Below are 21,747 nucleotides of genomic sequence, written 5' to 3'. Positions count from 1 at the left end.
ACACATAGTGTATTTTCCCAACAAGAGGAGGCTTTTTTCCAATCATTATTCCCATTATCTTTTCTATTACTCAAGGTGTACTCGAGATGTTCGGCGCTTTGATTGAAAATGTGAAAAGCTATTAAATTCCAGTGTTTGCGAATGTGAAATGAGCGTGACGGCCATTGCTGATGCGGCATGTTGATTCACAGGCTCCATCCACACATACTTAATGCAGAGAACTGTGTGTTCTCTTGGTACTTTGCAGACTTAGTCGGGATGGTCCCAGATTTCCGTCATCATGCTTCCCAAACGCCGTTTTCAAAACTGGTTTTGAGTGAATCTATCAAGCAGTCGGTGACCTTCGCATGGTTTTAGTGAAGCACAGGCCTCCTTGTGAACGCTGCCGGGTTGCTGCTCTGCTGGACCTTCCGCAACGTTTACACGCTTCTGCACAATTGTGAAATCTCTTGCTGTAAACTTCTCTCCCTCCTTCCTTCTCTGTGCTAAAAGTTAAAGCCACCCCGAAGCATATCGCCTTCTCACTCCTCTTCCTCAGAGAATACAAGGTCATGACCCGTGAAGCGCGCGGCGAGAAGAGCGCGGTGCGTTGGTGTGCCCACAAGCATCGGGCGGCTGATCTCAGTGAGCAAGTGACCTCGAGCGTTGGAGCATTGGCGATCGCAACCTTTGTCTTCCTTTAGCCTGCAGATGCTGCAGAGACGCTGAAAGATTTCCAGGAGAGGAAGTGGAATCTGCTCGTTTGTGCGGCGCCAATTTTTCTCTCATTTCATTTTTTTAAATTTGTTTTTGATGGATGAAATTCTCCTCTTGTGGGTTTGTTTATACCCCTCTGTTAAACTTTTAAATACACAATGAGGTTGTCAGGGAAGCTGGTGTGTTTGTTAGTTCCTGAAAAGCTGCCAGTTTGGATTTATGAGCTTTTCACTCAGCGCTGACTGAGTGACATGGTTTTGATTGAATATCAAAGCAGCGCTTTCTTCCGGCAGCTCCGCTGGAAATGGGCCGCTCTGGAAAGCAAGCGCTGGTTTTCAAAGGAGGAAAATCCCTTTTTTTGGACTCTGATCAATTTTGTTGCCACATTTGAATGTGATACCAATAATGATGTTAAATGTGTTCCTGTGAAAGAGGGCTGAGGTGTTGCTGAAATGCTTTTGAGAAGGCTCAGATACCATTGAGGAAACTGAGATTACGTCATCTGTTTTTTACTATATTTAATAGAGTAGCTCAACATTCTGGTAATTACTTTTTTTTTTGCTTTGTGACTTGAGGGATGAGAAGATCCGTACCACTCTTGTATCGGTTGTTTTGAAGCTTTAGCCAGAAGTTGGTTAGCTTAGCTTAGCATGAGGACTAAAAACAAACCAAACAGCTGGTTTTTCTGCCGTTTAAACAAATGAGATACGACATGTTAACTAGACGGAGTGAATGTAACGTCATGTTTACCCTGGGTTATATTTATTTTCCTAAGATGGCAGAGGCCCTACTCTACCTTCACCAAACACGGCCTTCATACCTAAACCTGACCGACCAATGAAAGTTGTTTCAAGATCTCATGAATCTGAATAAGCGTGTTTCTAAATGTAAGAAAGAAGGATGGATTCAATATTTGTCACACAGGCGACAGCCTCACGGTGACAACTGAGGCCAATGACACTGTGTCTTTGCTTTCTCTCCTGTAGACGGGTCCTCTGGTTGCAAAAATAACTTTTATTGTGTGGAAATCTATGAGACATGTGTCCAAATGAATTCTCTTAAAATGCTCATTTTAACCACAGTGAAAGTGAGTGTTTGGTCTCCATCTCTAGTTTCAAGGCTTCTTACAGATACAGGATGGTGTTTATCTAGTCAATTATGGTCCAGTTAAATAGATCATATGGGTGGGCTACAACGGCCTTGTCCGGTCAGGGAGTTGACTGTGTTTTAATCTTGGAACTTTGACCCTTTCACAGTCATTAAAAACGTTTGTCATAATTATCTTGTTACATTTTGTCATACTGTGATATATTCACAAATTTGACACTGCATTTACACCATGTATAGTGAGGAGACTTGAACAATGAAGAGTATGGGAAGGTTTGGGAGCATTTAGGGAGACATTAGGGAGCATTTAGGGACATACAGGGAGCGTTCGTTGTGGTTGCCTCAGCTCCAGGGCTTTAACCTGAATGTTACCCCTGTAAAAACAGCGCATGCCTTAAAAACACTTTCTCTTCAGACAATGAAATCACTTGAGCAACAATAGGAAACAGGAATCAGGAACATTTGCAAACATGTGTTAGACAATGAATTTGACATGGCGGTTGGTGCATAACATCGGACAGTAAGACAATGAGACAATGGACAACAAGACAAATAACAAATAGCAAGAAAACCCCCAGGTGAATTCCTGGTGAATGCATCACTGAACGATGCTTCATTCATCACAAGGAAATGTGTGATCCACAACTGCAGAATCCGGGGCATGTTTCCCAAAATCGTCACTTATCTGCAGCCTTGCTGTTTATTATAAAGTTAAATGTCAAATGACTCTCCAACATGACGGATTTCTCTCAACTTGGCAACCCAAAAGTTGCTCCTATTATCAACTATCACGCTATTAGTTGCAGCTCATAGCGCATTGCCTGTTCATGTGCAGTATTGAGACGCATCTGCACACATGTGACAGGCAGACTGTCCTCTGGTGAGCGTGCGTGCGCGCGTTGTGCGGGTCGTGGACATTCTCCGTGGGAGGGGTCTAGCGAGCCTGTCCCTGTGATTGACCGGGGAGCAGAAGCAGGCGGGACGCGAGCGGCCACGGAGCGGCGGAGAGGCACTCGGCGAACCGCATTTCTCATTCCGCGCTGCTGCCTGATGGGCGCCCATTGAAACACATCAGGTGGGATTAGATTCATCAGCGAGTCGTTAAGTGTTCTGGAGCAGCTCGCAGGCAAGCAAGTGGTAGATGGCGCTCTGCGTTGTGATGGGAGTGAATTGAAGACTTGCGTATAGCGGCACTTTAAACGCTTGCGGTTAAGCCCATGGAGAAAGATGCGTGCAGGTTGGGCTTGCACAAATACCCAAAGCGCAGATTTAAAGTGGCTTGCAGTCACAAGGCACGCGACGTATAATGAAAGTCATTTCAGGGAGTTGAAACATCTTTTATACTCTCTCAGTTTTTTTTGTTGCGCGTTTTAGCGACGGGGGCGCGGACGCATGGGCTCGGCAGAACGGGAAACCCAGCCGCGAGCTCAAATGGATGATCTGGAGCTGTTTTACTGTGATCAACCCGATCGGACGGATGCCCCCTTGGTTGTAAAGGAGCAAAGTATCAACCCCATCGGCCGCGGGAAGTTACTTCATCCCGGCGGAGGAGAGCGTTCAGCACCACGGACAGAGACCCGGAGAGCCGCGCGGCCACAGCACGAAACGGAAACATCTTTCACCTGCAAACACCAAGATGACGATGATGATGATGATGATGTCCAGCTAATAGGGAGTAGTCCACAAACATGCAGTCTGAGTCAGAGCCCCTCAAGTGAACTGTGCGAGGGGGAGGAAGAGGAGGAGGAGGAGGAAGAGGAGGAGGAAGAGGGAGAGGAAGAAGAGGACATCCCGGAACTTTACTTGATGTCCGATGACGACCTCTCCTCCGACGCCTCGGGGAAGTCCGTGGATTACGGCTTCATCATCGCCGTGACGTGCCTGGTGACCGGCATCTCTCTGGTCGCCATATCCTACGCGGTCCCGAGGGACGTCCGGGTGGACCCGGACAGCGTGTCCGCCCGGGAGATGGAGCGGCTGGAGCGGGAGAAAGCCGCTGTGGGGGCCCATCTGGACCGGTGCGTCATAGCGGGACTGTGCCTGCTTACCCTCGGGGGCGTGCTGCTCTCCACCCTGCTCATGGTCTCCATGTGGAAAGGAGAGATGATGAGGAGGAAGGCGTTCGCTTATTCCAAACACGCAGCGAAGTTGTACGGGTCGATCAGTTTGAGGAACGGCTCCAGCCCGACTTGGGGATCCTGCTCACATTTGTCAGGGGCTGATGAGGATTTAGAAGTGCTCAGCTGAATTCACGGTCAGGACAAGCGGCAAAGACTCTGAGAAGTGTCTAGGAAATCCTACTGAGGCTGTCTTATAATCGGAGGTTTAATGCCTTTTTTATTTGTTTATTTTCAAAGGATATCTTTGACTTGAACATGTGTTCAAGTGCATGCTCGTATGTATACCAACAGACCTTTTGTTTGCTGTATTTGCTCCTTCTGTCCATATAGCTTTGAATCCTAATGGCTGTTTGGGTCACTAGGACTGGACCCCATGTAAGAGAATCTCTTTTTGAATCCAAACTTTTTAAAGTTTAGTTGAAACTAATTTACAAATTTGATTTACTGTATAATTCATACCAGAAACATACATGTAGCAAAAGGACACAAATTTCAAACATAAAATTCAATGGGCCAAAACATCAGCCACATCAGGTCCTACGCTACTCTTTGAAGTTGTCTTGGAGGTATCTATTGGTGTGCAGATTGTGAAGTAACCGTAGGACTAGTGTTCATGTGTCGCATTAGTGGGTATCTTTCAGTCCCGTAGACACAGTCTGGAAGAACACAGGGAGTCGGGTTTGGAAGATACCAAAGCCTCATATTGACCTTACAGAAGGAGGGCCATGGGTTTTGTTCTCCTAATATTGGACGTAAGGGACATTTGTAGCCAACCACTACGTCAGTATTGTATTCAAACTTACCCATTCAACTGTACCATCATTCAACATATATATAGTTTTTTGAAGGTGAAACATGAAAAGTGCTCCGCTGAAATTTCTGTTTTCTTTGCCTTGTTGGATGGTGGTTTGCCTTACGATGTTCTCTGACCCACCATTTAGTTTAAGCTGCATCCCCTCGTGTGGTGAACGGCCTGGCGGGTGCTGCTAAGGGAGGGGGGGGCACAAACCTCAACCTCAAGCCGGGTCACTGCGGCTGCCTTCATTTCCATGCCTCCATGTCACAAACACATATGGTTTACAGAAAGAAGAGACAAAATTGCGTGAATCCTCCCAAAGAAATTCTTTGCAACATGATTGTGACGTTGTGAAGAGCGATGCCGCGTTGGCCCGTTGAAACGCAAATAGTGGGACCACAGGAGGTGAAATTAGATTTGTGGTTGAGCAGTGAGAGATGTAGGGGGAAGCTCGCCTCATGCCGGATACACTTGGGAGAGCGAGGAGACGTGGGGGGGGGGGGCTCTGATTGCAGATGTTCAAAATCATACACTGAGAGAAATGGATGGAGGGACATCAACATGCCCCGGGGGTAAAGCTCTCCTGGTAATTGGTGTTGTGCTTAATTGCTCGTGGGAGGCCAGGGAGTCTGGGGAAGAAGAAAAACAAAAAACTAGACTATTTTCAACAACTGCCTCAATCAAGCCCACTTTACTCGCTCAGCCGAACAACTAATCCAGCTGCAATACTGGCGTGAACATTGCATTGAAAGGAAGGAAGAGGTAGGAAGTAATGGATTGCCGGCTCTGACAGAAACATCTGGTGTGCAGAAAGATGTGCCGTGCAGCCTCTGTGATTAGAAGTGCTTACGGGCAGCCGTAGCACATTATCCTCCATGCGACCTTCGCTCAATCCCGCCTCATTAATGTAATTAAATAGGCAGAAGCGACTGAACTCCCGATGAAACATTCACTTGACAGCGATTGCTAACCTGTCCATTTTTCTTTTAAGTATCATGGAATAACAGTCTACATCTCAGGTGTCCGGTCGTTATTTCGTGCCGAAGTGTCAAAACAAATCCCATTTCTCCTCAACCTGACTCATCCGCTTCGGTCAGGGATGTCTCACGTCTGCCAGATTGGCTTTTTTTTTTTCGACAGTCATTGGAAAAGATCAGCTGGCATTATGTGGGATTGGAGGGCGTTATTTAGCCTTGTAAGAGCAAGAAAAGTGACTAACGTTCAAGTCAGCCCTCAAACTAAAAACACAACCCGCTAAGCACTCTGGTCTATTTGATGCTGCTGTCTGTGAATACCAGTCATCTCCACTCTCATTTAATAAAAATGATTCAGTCTAGAAGAGAAAACGCACCGCAAGGACATCCCAATGTTTGACATTTACTGCTGGGGAGTTAGATAATTGGACATTTGTCTGTAACCATTCTGGAAATGTCTAATTTTGACATCACATTGTCTCTGTTTATGGGAATTAGAGCCAACAAGATGGTCCTGGAAATAAAGTAATTGCTTTTTAACACCATGGAGCAGCTTCAAGGTCTATTTCCTCCACTGAAACTTACTAACCACTTAAGTTTCATTCATTCATTTCATGATCCTGGAAATAAAGTAATTGCTTTTTAACACCATGGAGCAGCTTCAAGGTCTATTTCCTCCACTGAAACTTACTAACCACTTAAGTTTCATTCATTCATTTCATGATGTTATATATGTGACTAAACAACAAACAAAACCATCCATCCATCGTCAAACCGCTTATCCTGCACACAGGGTCGCGGGGGGGCTGGAGTCCATCCCAGCCAACTTCGGGGGATAGACAGGGTACATCCTGGACTGGTCGCCAGCCAATCGCAGGGCTACACAGAGACACACAACCATTCACACTCACATTCACACATCTACGGGCAATTTAAAGTCCCCAATTAACTTGATCCCCAGAGCATGTCTTTGGACTGTGGGAGGAAGCCGGAGAACCCAGAGAGAACCCACGCAGACACGGGGAGAACATGCAGACTCCACACAGAAAGGCCACTGGGCAGAATCGAACCCAGGACCTTCTTGCTGTGAGGCAACAGTGATAACCACCACGCCACCGTGCCGCCCCAAACAAAACCAGTAACTTATTAAAAGCTCAAATTAGTAGACAGGTGCAGGACTTGGTGCCATCTAGTGGTGAGGTGGCAGATTGAAACCAAGGAAGTTTTTGTGTTTTAGGCTCCTGTAGAAACATGGCAGCCTGCTTTGAGAACCGCTCTGTGTGATGTGGCTCTAAACGGCTCATTGTAAGCTAACAACTCTTATTTTTAGACAATTAAACACAGTCATTTTATTTCATATCTGCCAATAGATACACATACTAAACACTTTACTTTGAGAAGAAACTTGTATTGTTACACCACATTTTGATAAATCCATAAACAAAATGTGTGACCTGTCACTCTGCTAAGTTCCCAGAATTCACGCAATTTCAAACATTTATTAAATTGGTGGCACCACTAAAACATTGTTGTTTTGGTGATTGAAGACTTTAGTTGTGTGTCTTCCGTTGCCAAGAAACAGCAGGAGGTTACTCAGCTGTGGCTGACATGACTTCAAAGAAGAACAGTTTGAGGAGGAGAAGAAAAATACATATTAGACTAACAGCAAATCCGTTATAAAAGTGTTATTTATATCAGCCAACATGAAGTATGAGTCTCAGCACAGAGTTTCTCAGCATGTCTGACACTGCCAACACAGATGTTTAACAGTCATTCACAATCTTCTCACTTTAGATTCATATTAAGCACCATTTTGATGAAGTTTCCACTTAGGTTAGTCAAAACATCTTCCCCCTTTTCTCTTTGATTAAAATAGGTTACGTATCATCAACTCAATGTAGTTTTTCTGTGAGCGGATTCGCTATCTAACAGATCACAGAACTGAGCTGCAGCTGAAGAGCCGGTGGAGACAATCACGCCGACTGCAGTGATGCGTTGATCTGGAGCGTTGCACCTTGGGGTTTGTATTCATTCAATTAAACAGACACACCTGGAGGAGATCTGCACTCTGCCGGGTGTCTCCTGGCTGGGGGTACACATCTGTAACACCCGGCAGCTTGCAGCTGTAAACATTTATTCACAATGAAATAGGAGCAAGCTTGTTTGGTGAAACGTTGCTTGCGATGTGTAAATCTCTCCCCCCGGTTAACGCACATTGCGGAGAGCAGGCCGGGTTGTGCGCCGCGTGGTCTGCTCAGTGGCGAGTCTTTCTTGCATCGTTGGGTTGAAAGCACGAATGCAGACCTCTGTGTGAAGCGCGGGTGTGACTTGGGAAGATAGCGGTGCGTTCATGTGAGGCCTCGTTGTTCGGAGCTGATTGGGGAGCTGAAGAAAGAACCTCAAGGTGACGACGAGGAGGGTTAGAGCCGCTCTTGCACAGGCTCATTATTAGGGATATAAAGGGGCCGGGACTCTGCAGCAGCTTTAATTGGTGTCTGTGTTTGTTTTGCCAGGGGAGGCTTGTAATGAAAAAACACACACATAGACACACAAACTGCCAAAGAGCCACGCACAATCAGTAACGCAATTGAGCTTGCGTCTCAAACACACACCAATACACACTCACAACCAGCGGCTCCTGGCCCCCCCCCCCCCCCCCCTCTCCTCCCATGGATGGAGTTAGTCAGAGTAATCATTCAGGGCAGCTGGCTGCAGGCAATGGAATTATATTGCTGAAGAGGTCACTCTGGGTCAAGGGCTTGGGTGTGGTTGTGGACACCGGGGACCGGGAAGCGAAGCAGACATTTTTTGGAGAGAGGGAGGTGGGAAGGGGGGGAGGGGGTGAGGGGGATCAGTGTCTGGTAGCTACTTATTATCAGCTGTCATAACCACTCATCAGACTGAGTGACAGAGAAGTTGCACCGCACCGGAAATCTCCATCGCACAGTACCGGGTTCTGTTGGCTCGGTAGATTAGGAGTAAGATCGTGCCTCGGCACTCTCTTGAACTATTGCCTTAAGTTAATGACTTCTTCGATGATGATTCTCGTTACTCCCGATTGTTGCATAGCAACGAAGGAGGGCAGTCACAGCTCCGGCGGAGGGAGGGACTGAGCTTGGGCAAAGGTAGTAGAGGAGCGAGTTGGAAATCCTATCAGAGGCTACATCCTATATCAGAGGCTTTAAAACCTCCAAGTACCCCACACAGACTGACATCCCCCCCCCCCCCCCCCCCCCCTCCTCCCTCCCATCCCCATCAAACTGTCTTTCAGGAGGTTTTCACAGCTGAAAGGTGTTGAGGCAGATACACCTGCAGGCTGCCTCTGAACTCGGCACTCTTTTTTGGGAGGTCGCGCCTCGGTTGCAGCTTAAAACCTCAATCCTCTTTGTTGAGCATCGCCTTAACTCAGCGTATCACAGAAAGAGGAGACACGAAGTGCACCGTAGGCGCAGGAATCCAACTCACATCACTTCCTTTATTTTGTGTGTGGTGGTAAAGTGAACCACCTGCTGTAGGTTGAGTTGCACCCACGTACTCATTTTTCTTTTCGCCATCAATTTCCTGGAAGGAATGCAGGAGGGACACCATAACCATAGAAACGGGGTCAGCCTGTTGCTACGGAGAAATGCCACGGAGGCTCAGTGTAAGGGAGTTAAAGATGCTATTCTTTTGATTTGCCACACTAATGGCAGCTGTGACAGATAGTGTGTGTGTGTGTGGGGGGGGGGGGGGGGGGGGGCGCTCATTATATTCTGGTTCCAAGAGGCTTTTTAAAAACTGCACACCTCATGTCAGGTACTGTCACCGCTTGTCTCCGGTAAGACGTCTTTGGAAAACGCAAGAAAGGAAAGCGCTTCCTCCGCAGAGCCACGGGCTCTCTTTGGATCAAACGTGCAGGCGGAGTCTGGGCTGCTGAATAGACTTCTTCAAGTGGGTTTCACCGTGGCGCAGCATTTTCAGCCTTAGCTTCTCTCGTATGCACACTAGACCCGGGTCAGGCCTCGAGAGGAGAAAAGTGCTCATCCCCATTCCTATGCTTCATTTTTATGGTTCCCCGACGAGCTTTCTCTATAATATTGACTCGGTTGTGTGTGTGATACAGAAGGGGACGTGGATCATTTTGAGCAGGAATTTGTCTTTTATTTATTTTTTTATGTTTAGCAAAAAAATCAATACATTTAAAAAAACAGCTGTCAGAACAACTGACTAATTTAAAATCTCCTAGAAAAGCTCTTGGTAGTAGAGTTTTCTTAATTTAATTAAATTAAACAGAACCATCCCTAAACCATTTTGGATCTTTAAACAGCCGAATGTTTCCTGGTAGCCACAATGATGCATCCTTCTTAATAAACAACCACCTCCAGCGTTTATTCAAAGCAAGTAGCAAGAAGACCAATTGGTGCATGCATCATAAACTGAGCAAGTGAAGGAAATCTAAAAGGAAAACACAAAGCTTGTTAAAGCCTCCGTTGTTAACTTTAATAAGACTTTTTTACAAACATGATGAAAACATATTCGTTACCAGGAAAAACTGAAAGAAGCTCTTTTTGAGGAAGAACTAATCTCTATGGTGGAGAGGGAACAAGTGCTTTGAAAAAGTACATCCACTGTGGTGAATATAAAGCGAGCAATCATGACTGCAACATGGTGTTATTTATTATTTTATAGTTCAAGGATATTATTATAGTTCAAGGATGGACCGGTAAGTCTTCTAAAAACAGTGTTCCATCAAATACAGACGCGTCAAGATGACGTGTGAACGTCAGCAAGCATCTCTCAGATTAAAACAACGAGATGGAGCCCCTCCGTGATTACAATGCAGATATATTTCACCACTATCCGGAGGGAAGTAATGTGAGGAAGACGTGGGGAGGGGGAATTAAGGACAGTTTCGCTCACCTTGCCTTTGATTTATGCCGTCATTTGTTTCGGGGGTTTCACATCTGTTTGTGTGGCGCCCACGTGAGAACGTAAACATGTTTCTACAGAATGTTAATCCCATTTAAGTGGTTCTTTTAACGCTCGTGGATCCAGACTGACTCGGTGGAAGGTTTTCTCCAACAAAAGGGGGACGGCTTTATCTGGAATCAATCGATTGAGTGCAATCAAACACTTTGTGTGTCTTTCTTTCCCCCATTGATTGTGTCTATTCTTTTTTTTGTGCTGCTCTATCAGGATCAATGCTTTTATAATTCTGGCCGAGGAGGCCACAGCGTGCGAGCTGTGGCTTTTCTTGTCATCTGGTTGCTACTCTGTGCAGTCACGTGGACGTTGGAAAGTGTTTGTGTCGCTGCTGCTTCTAAATGCAGAATAAATACGCGACCCGAAGGTGTTTGTGATGGCTGGCTCCGTGGCTCACTTCTATCCCCGGGAGAGGTAATTTGTTACAGAAATGAGCAAAATGTGATCTTAATTTTATATAATGGGTTTACCCAAATGACTAATAAACTTAGTTCCTCACTTTGGCCCGTTATTACTGAGCCATTTAGGGAGTGGTGGGATGTACGCTGTACTTTAGTAGAATTATCAGGTCTTTATGTTTGTATTTCTCTATTTCCACTCAGGGGGGAGGATGGGGCATATTGTACTGGACATTTATGCTATTGGATATTACTACCTTGATTCATCAGTGATAGCAATCCATGCAAATTATGCATATCATGTGTTTATTTCACAGGGCCATATTGGTTTAATTGGCGATATTTTACTTGCTTTTTAATGTGTCTTTGGTGCATTTTAAAAGCAGGGCTTTTACTTGTGTTGGTTTCCACAGTGAGTTATTGCTGTTTTAAGTTTGAAATAATGTGAATAATTCCTCCAAAAGCACTGAGATATACAACTCTGAGGTTTCTGTCTCCAGCACAGTACAACTTTTACTGAAGAAATAGTCTCTGTGAAAACTGTGCACAAACTGGCAGCTTATTTCGGGATAAAGTGTGCTGTTCAAATGTACGTGTGATCTATTTTCAATAGAATTTCTTATGGTGGAAATGTCCAATTCTTTTTTTCATTCAGGTGAACTAATATTCCAAGATGCTGAGAATCCAAAGCAAAGCTGTTGCCTTTGCTTTGGATGTGTGTATGTGGCTCCTAACATGGAGACGGCTGAGGACACGGCTTGCAGCTGATGGTGGAAACGGCACCCAATTGTGAACAATGGAAACAGTGCTGACACAGTGCTTCAAATTATTATTTTGTCTTTTCCAAAATGCGTCTTTATAGTCTGGTAGATGTTCTCTGCACAGCGTCGCTCGGAGGAGCTTGCGATGTGTCAAGTGACTCACAAGATTGTCAGTGACTTGTGGTGACAACATGGAGACAAAATAAAACATGCGATTTGTTTTTCAGAAGGAAAGAAATGTTTTTTGACTGAACGCAAATACCAATTTGCAAGTACAAAAAGTAATTTCAAACATTAGTCATTTTTGGAATACATGTATTTATATCTCTGATGTCGCAGGGAAAGCAGTCTCCTCCGATGAAGACGTTGCAGTAAAAGTCCCAATGTAACGTTTCAGATTGCAAATCCGGAAAACAAAGGTCATCATATGACAAGCTTGCACAGCTTCTTCTACCGACCTCGTCTGTTCTCCGGGGTAAATTTTGCCGGCTGTCATTCAAACCACATCAAACCGAGGTTATTCACGTTTGTATCATGAACAAATACAAGACAAGTGACGCAACAAAACAAAGCACAATGCACATGCTCACCAACAGCACGCTCTGCTTTTCTTTAGCACAGTAAAAATAATGAGCCTTCACCCTCAGCGGGAGAAACTTCACAGACCTCAGTCAGTCGAAGGTTCCTGCCTTTAATTCCCTTGTAACACGTGTGACAACATTGCACTTTCCCTCACGCAGACATGCATCCTCCAACAGCAGAATTGCAAAAATGCATATTTTATTTTATCCCAGATTAATTTCTCCTCTGCACGTATTAACTATTCTCCGTGAAGGTTCCTGTCAAATTTATGAGGATAATTAGCTTTTAGCTAGAGTTACTATTCATGAAAACAAGCTATGTTTTTTGTTATCCAAGTCCCTGACACAGTCACTCTGCCCTCTAAAAGTTACACATGTAATGAGAGTCAGAGAAAAATGCTTTCATGAAACACATAAAATCAAAGGCTACAGGGATACTAACTCGTACAGACACACGCCTGTAAATAATTGTTCTCAAACAGTTTGTGCTTTACATTTTTTAAATATTGGAAGATAACCGAAAACAAGATCTCAGAGGCGTTGTGAGACTTAGGGAAATCTGGGCGAAAGGCTTGCAGCACAGAGAAAGTGAGGACTCTTAATTCAATGAGTTAGCCATTATCTTTTAAGAGACTTCGGCCCAAATTCATTAGCAGTATCCACACCTTCATTAAGCTCTTGTGCCTCAATTTAACAAAACACAAGTGCATATTGCAATCTTGCTGCAACTTTACTGGCAGAGATTTTAAAATCTCATGCTGCTTGAAAGGTAACATATCTTGATATTTAAGTGTCTCCAAACCCAGAAACCTTTTATTGATGCTAGTTTTGTTGTTACATGTTTCAGATTCCGTTGTTCCGCTACTTTGTTACATTGCGTTGTTACCTTGCGTTATTGGGTTATGTTGTTATGTTGTTACGTTGTCTCGCTACATTGTCTCGCTCTGATTTGACGTTACAACGTGACATTACATTGTTATATACGTCACATTGCTAATCTACATACTTATGTTGTTACATTATGTTGTAACATTATATTGTTACGCTGTTCTGTTACATTACGTCTTGTGTTACATTATTATGGTGTATTATTATGTTGCAATGTTACGTTACTATGTCACGTTACTATGTTACGTTACTGTGTTACGTTACTATTTCACGTTACTATGTCACGTTACTATGTCACGTTACTATGTCACGTTACCATGTTACGTTACTGTGTTACGTTACTGTGTTACGTTACTGTGTTACGTTACTGTGTTACGTTACTGTGTCACGTTACTATTTCACGTTACTATGTCACGTTACTGTGTTACGTTACTGTGTTACGTTACTGTGTTACGTTACTGTGTCACGTTACGTTACTGTGTCATGTTACGTTACTGTGTCACGTTACTATGTCACGTTACTATGTCACGTTACTGTGTTACGTTACTGTGTCACGTTACTATGTCACGTTACTATGTCACGTTACCATGTTACGTTACTGTGTTACGTTACTGTGTTACGTTACTGTGTTACGTTACTGTGTCACGTTACTGTGTCACGTTACTATTTCACGTTACTATGTCACGTTACTGTGTTACGTTACTGTGTTACGTTACTGTGTTACGTTACTGTGTCATGTTACGTTACTGTGTCACGTTACTATGTCACGTTACTATGTCACGTTACTGTGTTACGTTACTGTGTTACGTTACTATGTGACGTTACTATGTGACGTTACTATGTCACGTTACTATGTCACGTTACTGTGTTACGTTACTGTGTTACGTTACTGTGTTACGTTACTATGTTAGGTTGTTAAGTTATATTTTGAAGTTACATTGTTATGTTATATTTTTACGTTTGCACAAGTCATGCTCTTTAACCTTTTGTTTGGTTGGGTTTGAGAAGGTGAACCGTGTGTTTCTGCAAGACTGCTACAAGGTTGACAAAGCCATTGTGTTTTCTGGCAACTGGACTGCAGTCACAGCCTCTTCTACAGATTCTTATTAGCGATTTGAGCATTTAGCTGTGGATATGTATAGAAAAACCCTTATTTTCACCCTACCCTCTCCATTTTCTTCATTTAAAGAGCACATATTGTAATAGTCTGGAGTAGTGTGTGTGGGCGCGTCTAATGGGTAAAGTCATCCGGTTGGTTGAGTGTTTGGGATCAAAGCACCAAGCACTGGTTTTCCCACTACAGAAACACTTAACCTTACAGATAAATTGCTACAGATGACAAAGTGCCTGAACTCCAGTCCCTCCCTTCACTGTGAGTGTGTGCAGTCAACTCAAGGAGCTTAGTTCATTTCATTTAGCCACTGTCTCCTCTTTCCAGATGTTTAATTCCCTTTTTATGGGCTTCTTTTTTAACGCGAGCTTCCATGTGCTGAAGTCAGCCCTTCTTTGTCAAAGCTTGTTAAGAAAAGGATGTTATCTCTATTAATTCTTTGAAAGCCAAAATGGATATTATACCGACTGCTTTTTTTTTCTTTCAACCTTGTGTTATTCCAGCAGCACGTACACACAACCACCAATACATGTCTGTATGGAAATGTGCATATCTTATTGAGCCATCTACATAAAACATTCAATTCATTTGAAATGTCCCTGTTTTGCATAAATCTCTAGCTGTGACAAACTTGTATTTGTCTTTCTTTCACATTTCTTTCCCTTTCACACCACAGACTGTATCCTCAGTGTGGATTTCCCGTCGACTGTGCTTTGCTGTTGATAAAGAATGTACCACCTGTCGGGTGTGATGCTTTCCACATGTATAATATACATGTGATGTTTATCAGACAGTGGTCCACATTCACTACATCAGCAGTACAGTATGATTGTATGTGTGTCCAAATAACAAACAGTCCATCTTTATAGAAGATGGGCAGCCTTTCACAGCCTCTGAGCTATTGGGAACTCTGCAAGAATAAAGAAAAAGAAAACATCAACACAAAGGGAGTCAAAGCTTTTAGTTTTGAGAGGAGGAAAATTGTTTTTTTGAGAAGGGTTTTATTGGCAGGTTATCTAGTATATTTACCTTTGGTATTTTAAATATATTTCATTGCCAATACTTTTTGCTTTTTATACTTTAGGTTCATGTTCAGGGTCAACTTTGACTTTAACACACCTGAATTTGGACTGCAGGAATCTAATATCAAAAGCCATAAAATATGTACACAATTCAATCCAACGCTCGAAAAAATCTCAGTAACTAAATAAAGCTAATCACGTCTCTTAGAGCAGAAGCGAATGATTTGGAGGGAAAACGCCGACGGGGAGAATTTGGTATAAATTACATTTGTATTCATGACGATAAAATTGCATGGCCATGTGTGCCTCCATCACACTCAGTCCTGTGCGTTGCAGCACAGCAGACGGAAGCTCTGCAAGGCTTCAGAGCTTACTCTCGAGCGCACGTTATGAATCAGATGTCAGTCAGCCGCAGCCCGCCGGCTGCTTAAAGAAATCTTTTATCTAGTGGACTCTAATCGTGTGTAGGATATTGTTTTTGGATCTGCACGTTTTGTCCCATGCAGCTGAACTCTCTTTATTCAGCTTTTTTTCCACAGCAAACCTACACTGCATATTTTACAGTGTATTTGATATTTGTATTAGATTCAAACAAGGGACTTCAATGACAGCAATCGAACAACGGTGGGCATCAGTGTCACTTTCAGTCACAGGGTGGGACCTGTCGAGAAAGTGTCTCGCCTCTGCTGATGAGCCCACAGAGGCAAACTTCCCCCAGCAGACTACAGAGAAAATGTGTTGGGGGTTGATGCCCAGGGAGGGGTAGGAGTCTCTCCCTCGGGACAGGTTGTTGTTCCTGCGGTTTAATTACCATTGCTTAAACCATCAGAGCGTGGAAACTCATTCCCTTCGACACTTGTGATCCTCGCAGAGCCGTGTACCACATGGTAGTAAACAAAGCAATCCAACAAGAAGGCACTCAATCTGAATTACCATCCATGGGAGGAAAAATGAAATTAATTTTCTGTTTTGTATGTAATGCTCCTATTTGTCTGTAATTAATCACTTTCGTTTTTGCCTCCTGCTCCTCTGTCTTTATTGAATCGTTGGCTTCTTGTGCGGTGCGCCTCACGTCCAGCTGGCTCTTGCTCTTGTGAGTTGAAGAGGAAGGCATGCAGCCAGTCGCCTGAGATTGAGTCCAGAATATTTCCTGGCCTCGAGGATGGACGAGAAGAGAAAGAGAGGGAGGGGGGGAGGGGGGGGCAGGGCAAGGGACGATGTCCGCCCACGAGGAACGACATTGCATTTTCTCAAATCAAGGTTTTCTTTGTGTTACAGTTAGGCGGGAGCAGCTCTTTCAAGGCGAATTCGAGTCAGGATTCGTTGCCTGTGTAGCTTTTCAAAAAGTGCAAAATGATGACATAGCAGTTTTTTATGGCGTTATATTTGTGCCACAATCCTGAGCGCGTGATTTTAAGTTTTGAGCACAGAGAACTATATTTTAGCAAAGAAAAACATTCCGTGCGCGCAGTTTACTGAGGTGCCCTCGCCACAAACTGGTTTTCTGCGCGCAGGCAGCCGTTGCTGCGCTCTCTCCACCTCTTCACGCTGCGCTCGCTCGACGTTTCACTCACGCGCTCGCTCGACGGTTCACTCACGCGCTCGCTCGACTTGCATCAGCGTTACATTTGTGCCACAAAACCAACCAATCAGAATTAAAGAAGGTCAATTGTGATTGGCTGTTGGTCTCCAATCACAACGCTTCCTAAAGAAGACGAAAACGAGTGATATTAGAAGTCCGGCTAGCCACCATCAGACATGACCGAAGCAAATGATGAGAACAGCAAGTGTTTTAATCCAGGCCATTAGCATTTAGCACAAATGCTGCAAACTTCAACAACTCGCTGAGCTTCCGCGATGCTGTAGGTAGTTCTTCTAGCGTTGTGATTGGAGACCAACAGCCAATCACAATTGACCTTCTTTAATTCTGATTGGTTGGTTTTGTGGCACAAATGTAACGCTGCTGCAAGTCGAGCGAGCGCGTGAGTGAACCGTCGAGCGAGCGCAGAGTGAAGAGGTGGAGAGAGCGCAGCAACGGCTGCCTGCGCGCAGAAAACCAGTTTGTGGCGAGGGCACCTCAGTAAACTGCGCGCACGGAATGCTTTTCTTTGCTAAAATATAGTTCTCTGTGCTCAAAACTTAAAATTACGCGCTCAGGATTGTGGCACAAATATAACGCCATAGTTTTTATCCATTTTCTAAGCTTCTGCCTCTACTTAAACTCTTAAATGCGTCCACACAGACACACCGAGACGTTATGTCTCTCGCACTGCCGGCCAGCAAGCGGCATCATCCTGTGTGAGCGAGAAAATGGGTGTCATTTTGTTTCTTATGTGCCTGTGTGGGAACTAAGCTGATATTGCTCTCCACCATTTGGCACATTTTGAGGTGAAGAACATGCTCACACTGCTCCATGGCAGAGGAGACCTGTAACATCTCTGGTAACTCACATCTTTCATTGCAGTTTTTGATGCGATGAGATTAGATCACATTTGTCCTCAGCCAAGCTTTGATGTATAAGGGATTACAATGTCGCTGTTTCACTGCTGCACCCGCACCGATCCGGGCCGGACTGGATTTTGCTTTCTATTGTTGTTGTTTTTTCCAGCTATCGGCTAGTTCGATTTTTTTTCTTGAACCACAACCATCTTTTACCCGCCATCGACTTTCTGGCAGCCGCAGTAGTTTCGAGGTGTTTGATCACTCCCCCCAATAATAAATTTGACTCAGCAAACCAAGGCAGCCTTCTTAAACAGAATGGATCTTTCTATTGGCTCTGTGGTCAGAGCTGCATGGAGCTGAAAACATCCCTGTGGGTTGAGATTGCTTTTTTGTCCTCACTGCCTGATTAGTGTCCCACATCCCTGATCGTAATCCCTGCTGGGGAGTCAGCTGCTGCATGTGTGACCGGTCCATGGTCAGACGGCACGTGGTCTACCTCAGCAAACACAGAGTCCAACTTCTCCCTCTGGACATGTTTGACCGAAAGTAGTCTTGAGAGTTCAATTACTTGTAAAATTAAGTAACAACAATTCAGCCTCTAATTTGTTGATGTTTCTCTAAATCTATTTAATTGTACTTATTTGTGTTGTGCTTTAGTGCCAAGACAGAATTGCTCTGTGAAATTTGTTTCTTGAGCTCCCGAACTAGGTACAGGGCACAATAATTGGCAGTAAATCTGAACTAATACAGTGATGCAGCAATGGCGCATTTTGTGGGTCATGCAGCTCACATTCGCACCTGTTCATCCATGACAATCCAATGGGATTTTCTCATTGGATTTTGGATTAGTGCGGGAAATAAGCTCTGTGGAAAACAAGTGATTATGATACATTTTGTTCAGATAATCCTCACAAAGACCACTTTTATGATTTGTGAAGCTTAATATGCAATTGCCAGAAGTGAGAGCATTAGGCTATGAAGAGGCTACCTGTCTCCCCACCTACCAGAAGCTAATATGTCACATGTGAAACAATTTTTGATTTATTATATCACTCTGATAACAACCGTTTAGATACGCTATTAGATTTGTATAAAAAAAGGAAAGCAGACCAATTATTTTATCCTCCAATTCCTCTCCGTGAAAGAGGTTCAGCCGCCTGTGCGTCGCACAACGCTAAACTATAACGTCTCTTGTTTATGACCTCGTACTTATCCGTAAACACAGGTTTGTAACGGGCAGACTCAGCCTCAACCGGCTAACGTTAGCTAGCCAGCAGTCTCACACCTCACACAACACATGTAACATATATAAATAAAGTTGTAGTAGCGGCCAAAACTGATACTATTACACCTCTTAATGACACCACCCAGCGTGTTAGCCCGTAACGTTAGTTTAGTTAATCAACGTTGGCTACAACCGGCTGAACGTGATGTGTTGTGGGGTCCTGAGGTCATTTCTCTTGTTTTTGTTGCTCATATGTTTCTGCCTCCAAAAGGAATGAATGTTTCTGTCTGTAACAGATCTGCAATCAAAAGGAACTTCTTCGGGGACAGCTGGGCCTCCTCAGCGAGACCAACATGGTGGATTTTGCAATGGATGAGTACAATTATTTGTAGCTAATGAAATAGATAATGAAATCCTATCCCGTAAGAGCCATCGTTTAATAGGTAATCTAGGTTGTGGTTGGTCTCGTCACGCAGACGGAGCCAATCGTCAAGAAGACCCAGAGACGACTGAACAGACGCAGTCCACAAGGTCTGATCGACTTGGCAGAGTCGCATCTCCGAGATGATATTCTCACTCGTCATATTACATCACAGTGTGATGATATGTGTGAAAGCATCTGCATTTGATTGTTAATGGCTCCTCTGAAATTCATCAGAGATGGACAGATGCTCTTTCACTACCTTTCAGAGAAACACGATGTAAATGTTGAAATGTTAAACGTTGTAGCCACACACATTTTGGATATTTCAAGGTGGGTTGCCCATTTGGTTTTTATTTCCATGAAAACCAGCTGCCGCTCAAAGCCAGCTGGACTGTGGCCTCAGTCTCAGAATCTTCCAACACCCACACTGTAACAAGTTGCTGTAAATTTACGGTGCATTTCTAACGGTATCTTACAGTATGTCATAATAACTGTAACATACAGTTAAATTTCCATCCCTTGCTTGTACATTAACGACCAATGTCATGAATAAACAGTTAAAGCTGTCAATTTACAACAATAGCAGACTACCGTATGTCATGATCTGACTTGGCTTTGGAGGTGTGGTTTCAGGCTGGGAGAGCAGGTTTCCCTGGTTACCTGGGCGGAGTCTGGTGGCTGCCTGCTGTCACACCTGTCCTGCATTTACGATCGTCAGGAACCCCTCTTAAGGAACAGCAGGAGCACCAGTCTTCGCCAGATTGTTTTGCCTTCCTAGTGGTAACTTGGCCAGCTCGCACCCGAGATTGATTTTTCAAAAGAAATAGGTTTTTTTTGTTCTTCTTTTCGTGTTTCAGTCCCATCCCAGCCTGCTTCCCCGGAACCTGACGGATTCCCCGGCTTCCCCTCTCCCCCTCCGCGGCTTGGGAGAACCCCTCCAGCCAGCCGGATCATTACCTCTCCCTCCAGCGTGGATTCTATCGACTGCAGCGCTCCTGCCGCCTGGACCCCTGTGCCTCTCTGCCTCTCCAGCATCTTCCCCGGCCACGGATCCCGAACAAACTATTTAAGTCCCTCTGCTGCCAAAATAAAATCTTTTTTCATCCTCTGAATCCTGCTTTTGAGTTCAACCCTCGTTCTGGCCATCACCCCATGACACCGTAATTCAACTGCATGTTACATATATTTTATGAAGTGGTGGAAATACACATACAAGTGCAGTGAATCACAATCCAACTAAATCTGTTGTAGGTTAATGTATGGAAGCCCACGTCAGCCACTGAAAAACAGGTCCTGTAAGTCATAATGAGATAGTATCTCATGAGATACGAGGATGACTTTGACTTACAGGACATTACTATACATGTAGCTGTCACTTTTATCCAAAACGCCCATGGTTTCACATAATTTTATGTGGAGTACTTGGGGTTAGGTGTCTTGCTCAGTGACACTTCGACTTCACATAGGGAGCAGCCAGGATTCGAACTGCCAACCTTATGCTGCACAGCACACCCTCCCTATGTCATTTCAGGGGCCGGAATGTAAAGATTATAAATATTTGTATTATTCAAAGTATCCATTGCCTAAAAGTCACGAGTGTTAATCGTGACCGACTGCTCCTGAACGTGACGTCAGACGCGTAATCTCAGTTCATCCAGAACACATCTACGAAGGAAGTATACGGTTATAAGTAAACGGTAACATTCTGGTATTTATAACACAAAAACAGTAATCGTATGGTAACAAAGTGTAATCCAATATACGACAACATACCGTAAATTACGGTAGGGCCCGGTAAATAAAACTAAGTTACTAGCGTTGACTGCCAGTAAATTTCAGTTAATTCACAGTAAAATTCGTTCAAGTTTACGGTAACATACAGTAATCCATTTTACGGTAACATAGTGTAAAAAACATTTACGGTATTATGCCGTGAAATAACGGTAACTTCCTGCTGCCAGTAAAATACCGTTAATTTACCGTGACATTTTTTTTAGTGTACTGCTATTTATAGGTCCCAAACCTCAGCAGCTCCTACAGGAACCTTGTACTTCGGCACCTTGTGACCCCTGTTTACTTTCAGTCCGTTCACTCCAACAGAGAACGAGGCTCATCCGCTGGATCCTCTTTGTGTTCTTCAACCACCCTCAAGCCAAGGACAACATCATCGAGCGCTTCCTCTATCAGCCTCAAGGAGTTTCAACCTACAGCAAAGAACCATCGCTCAAGAACGTACAGTT

General features: G+C 44.2%; 1 protein-coding gene across 1 annotated transcript; it reads left to right on the top strand.

Annotated features, from left to right (window-relative positions):
- The first annotated feature begins 2,771 nt into the window (after nt 1-2,771).
- Nucleotides 2,772-6,235, top strand: LOC120826638 (uncharacterized). Its single transcript, XM_040189095.2, has 2 exons — nt 2,772-2,878; nt 3,178-6,235. Exon 2 carries the CDS (start codon nt 3,196-3,198, stop codon nt 4,048-4,050), a length of 855 nt encoding a protein of 284 aa, XP_040045029.2. The 5' UTR covers nt 2,772-2,878; nt 3,178-3,195; the 3' UTR covers nt 4,051-6,235.
- The last annotated feature ends 15,512 nt before the right edge of the window (nt 6,236-21,747 follow it).

Source organism: Gasterosteus aculeatus, chromosome 10 (assembly GCF_964276395.1).
Source record: "Gasterosteus aculeatus chromosome 10, fGasAcu3.hap1.1, whole genome shotgun sequence".
Classification (NCBI taxonomy): Eukaryota; Metazoa; Chordata; class Actinopteri; order Perciformes; family Gasterosteidae; genus Gasterosteus; species Gasterosteus aculeatus.
The sequence above is the reverse complement of the archived record's forward strand: the minus strand, read 5'-3'. Positions and strand labels throughout refer to the sequence as shown.

Excerpts from the sequence above, each read along its gene's own strand:
- LOC120826638 (XM_040189095.2), top strand. The coding sequence starts at position 3,196 with ATGGGCTCGGCAGAACGGGAAACCCAGCCGCGAGCTCAAATGGATGAT.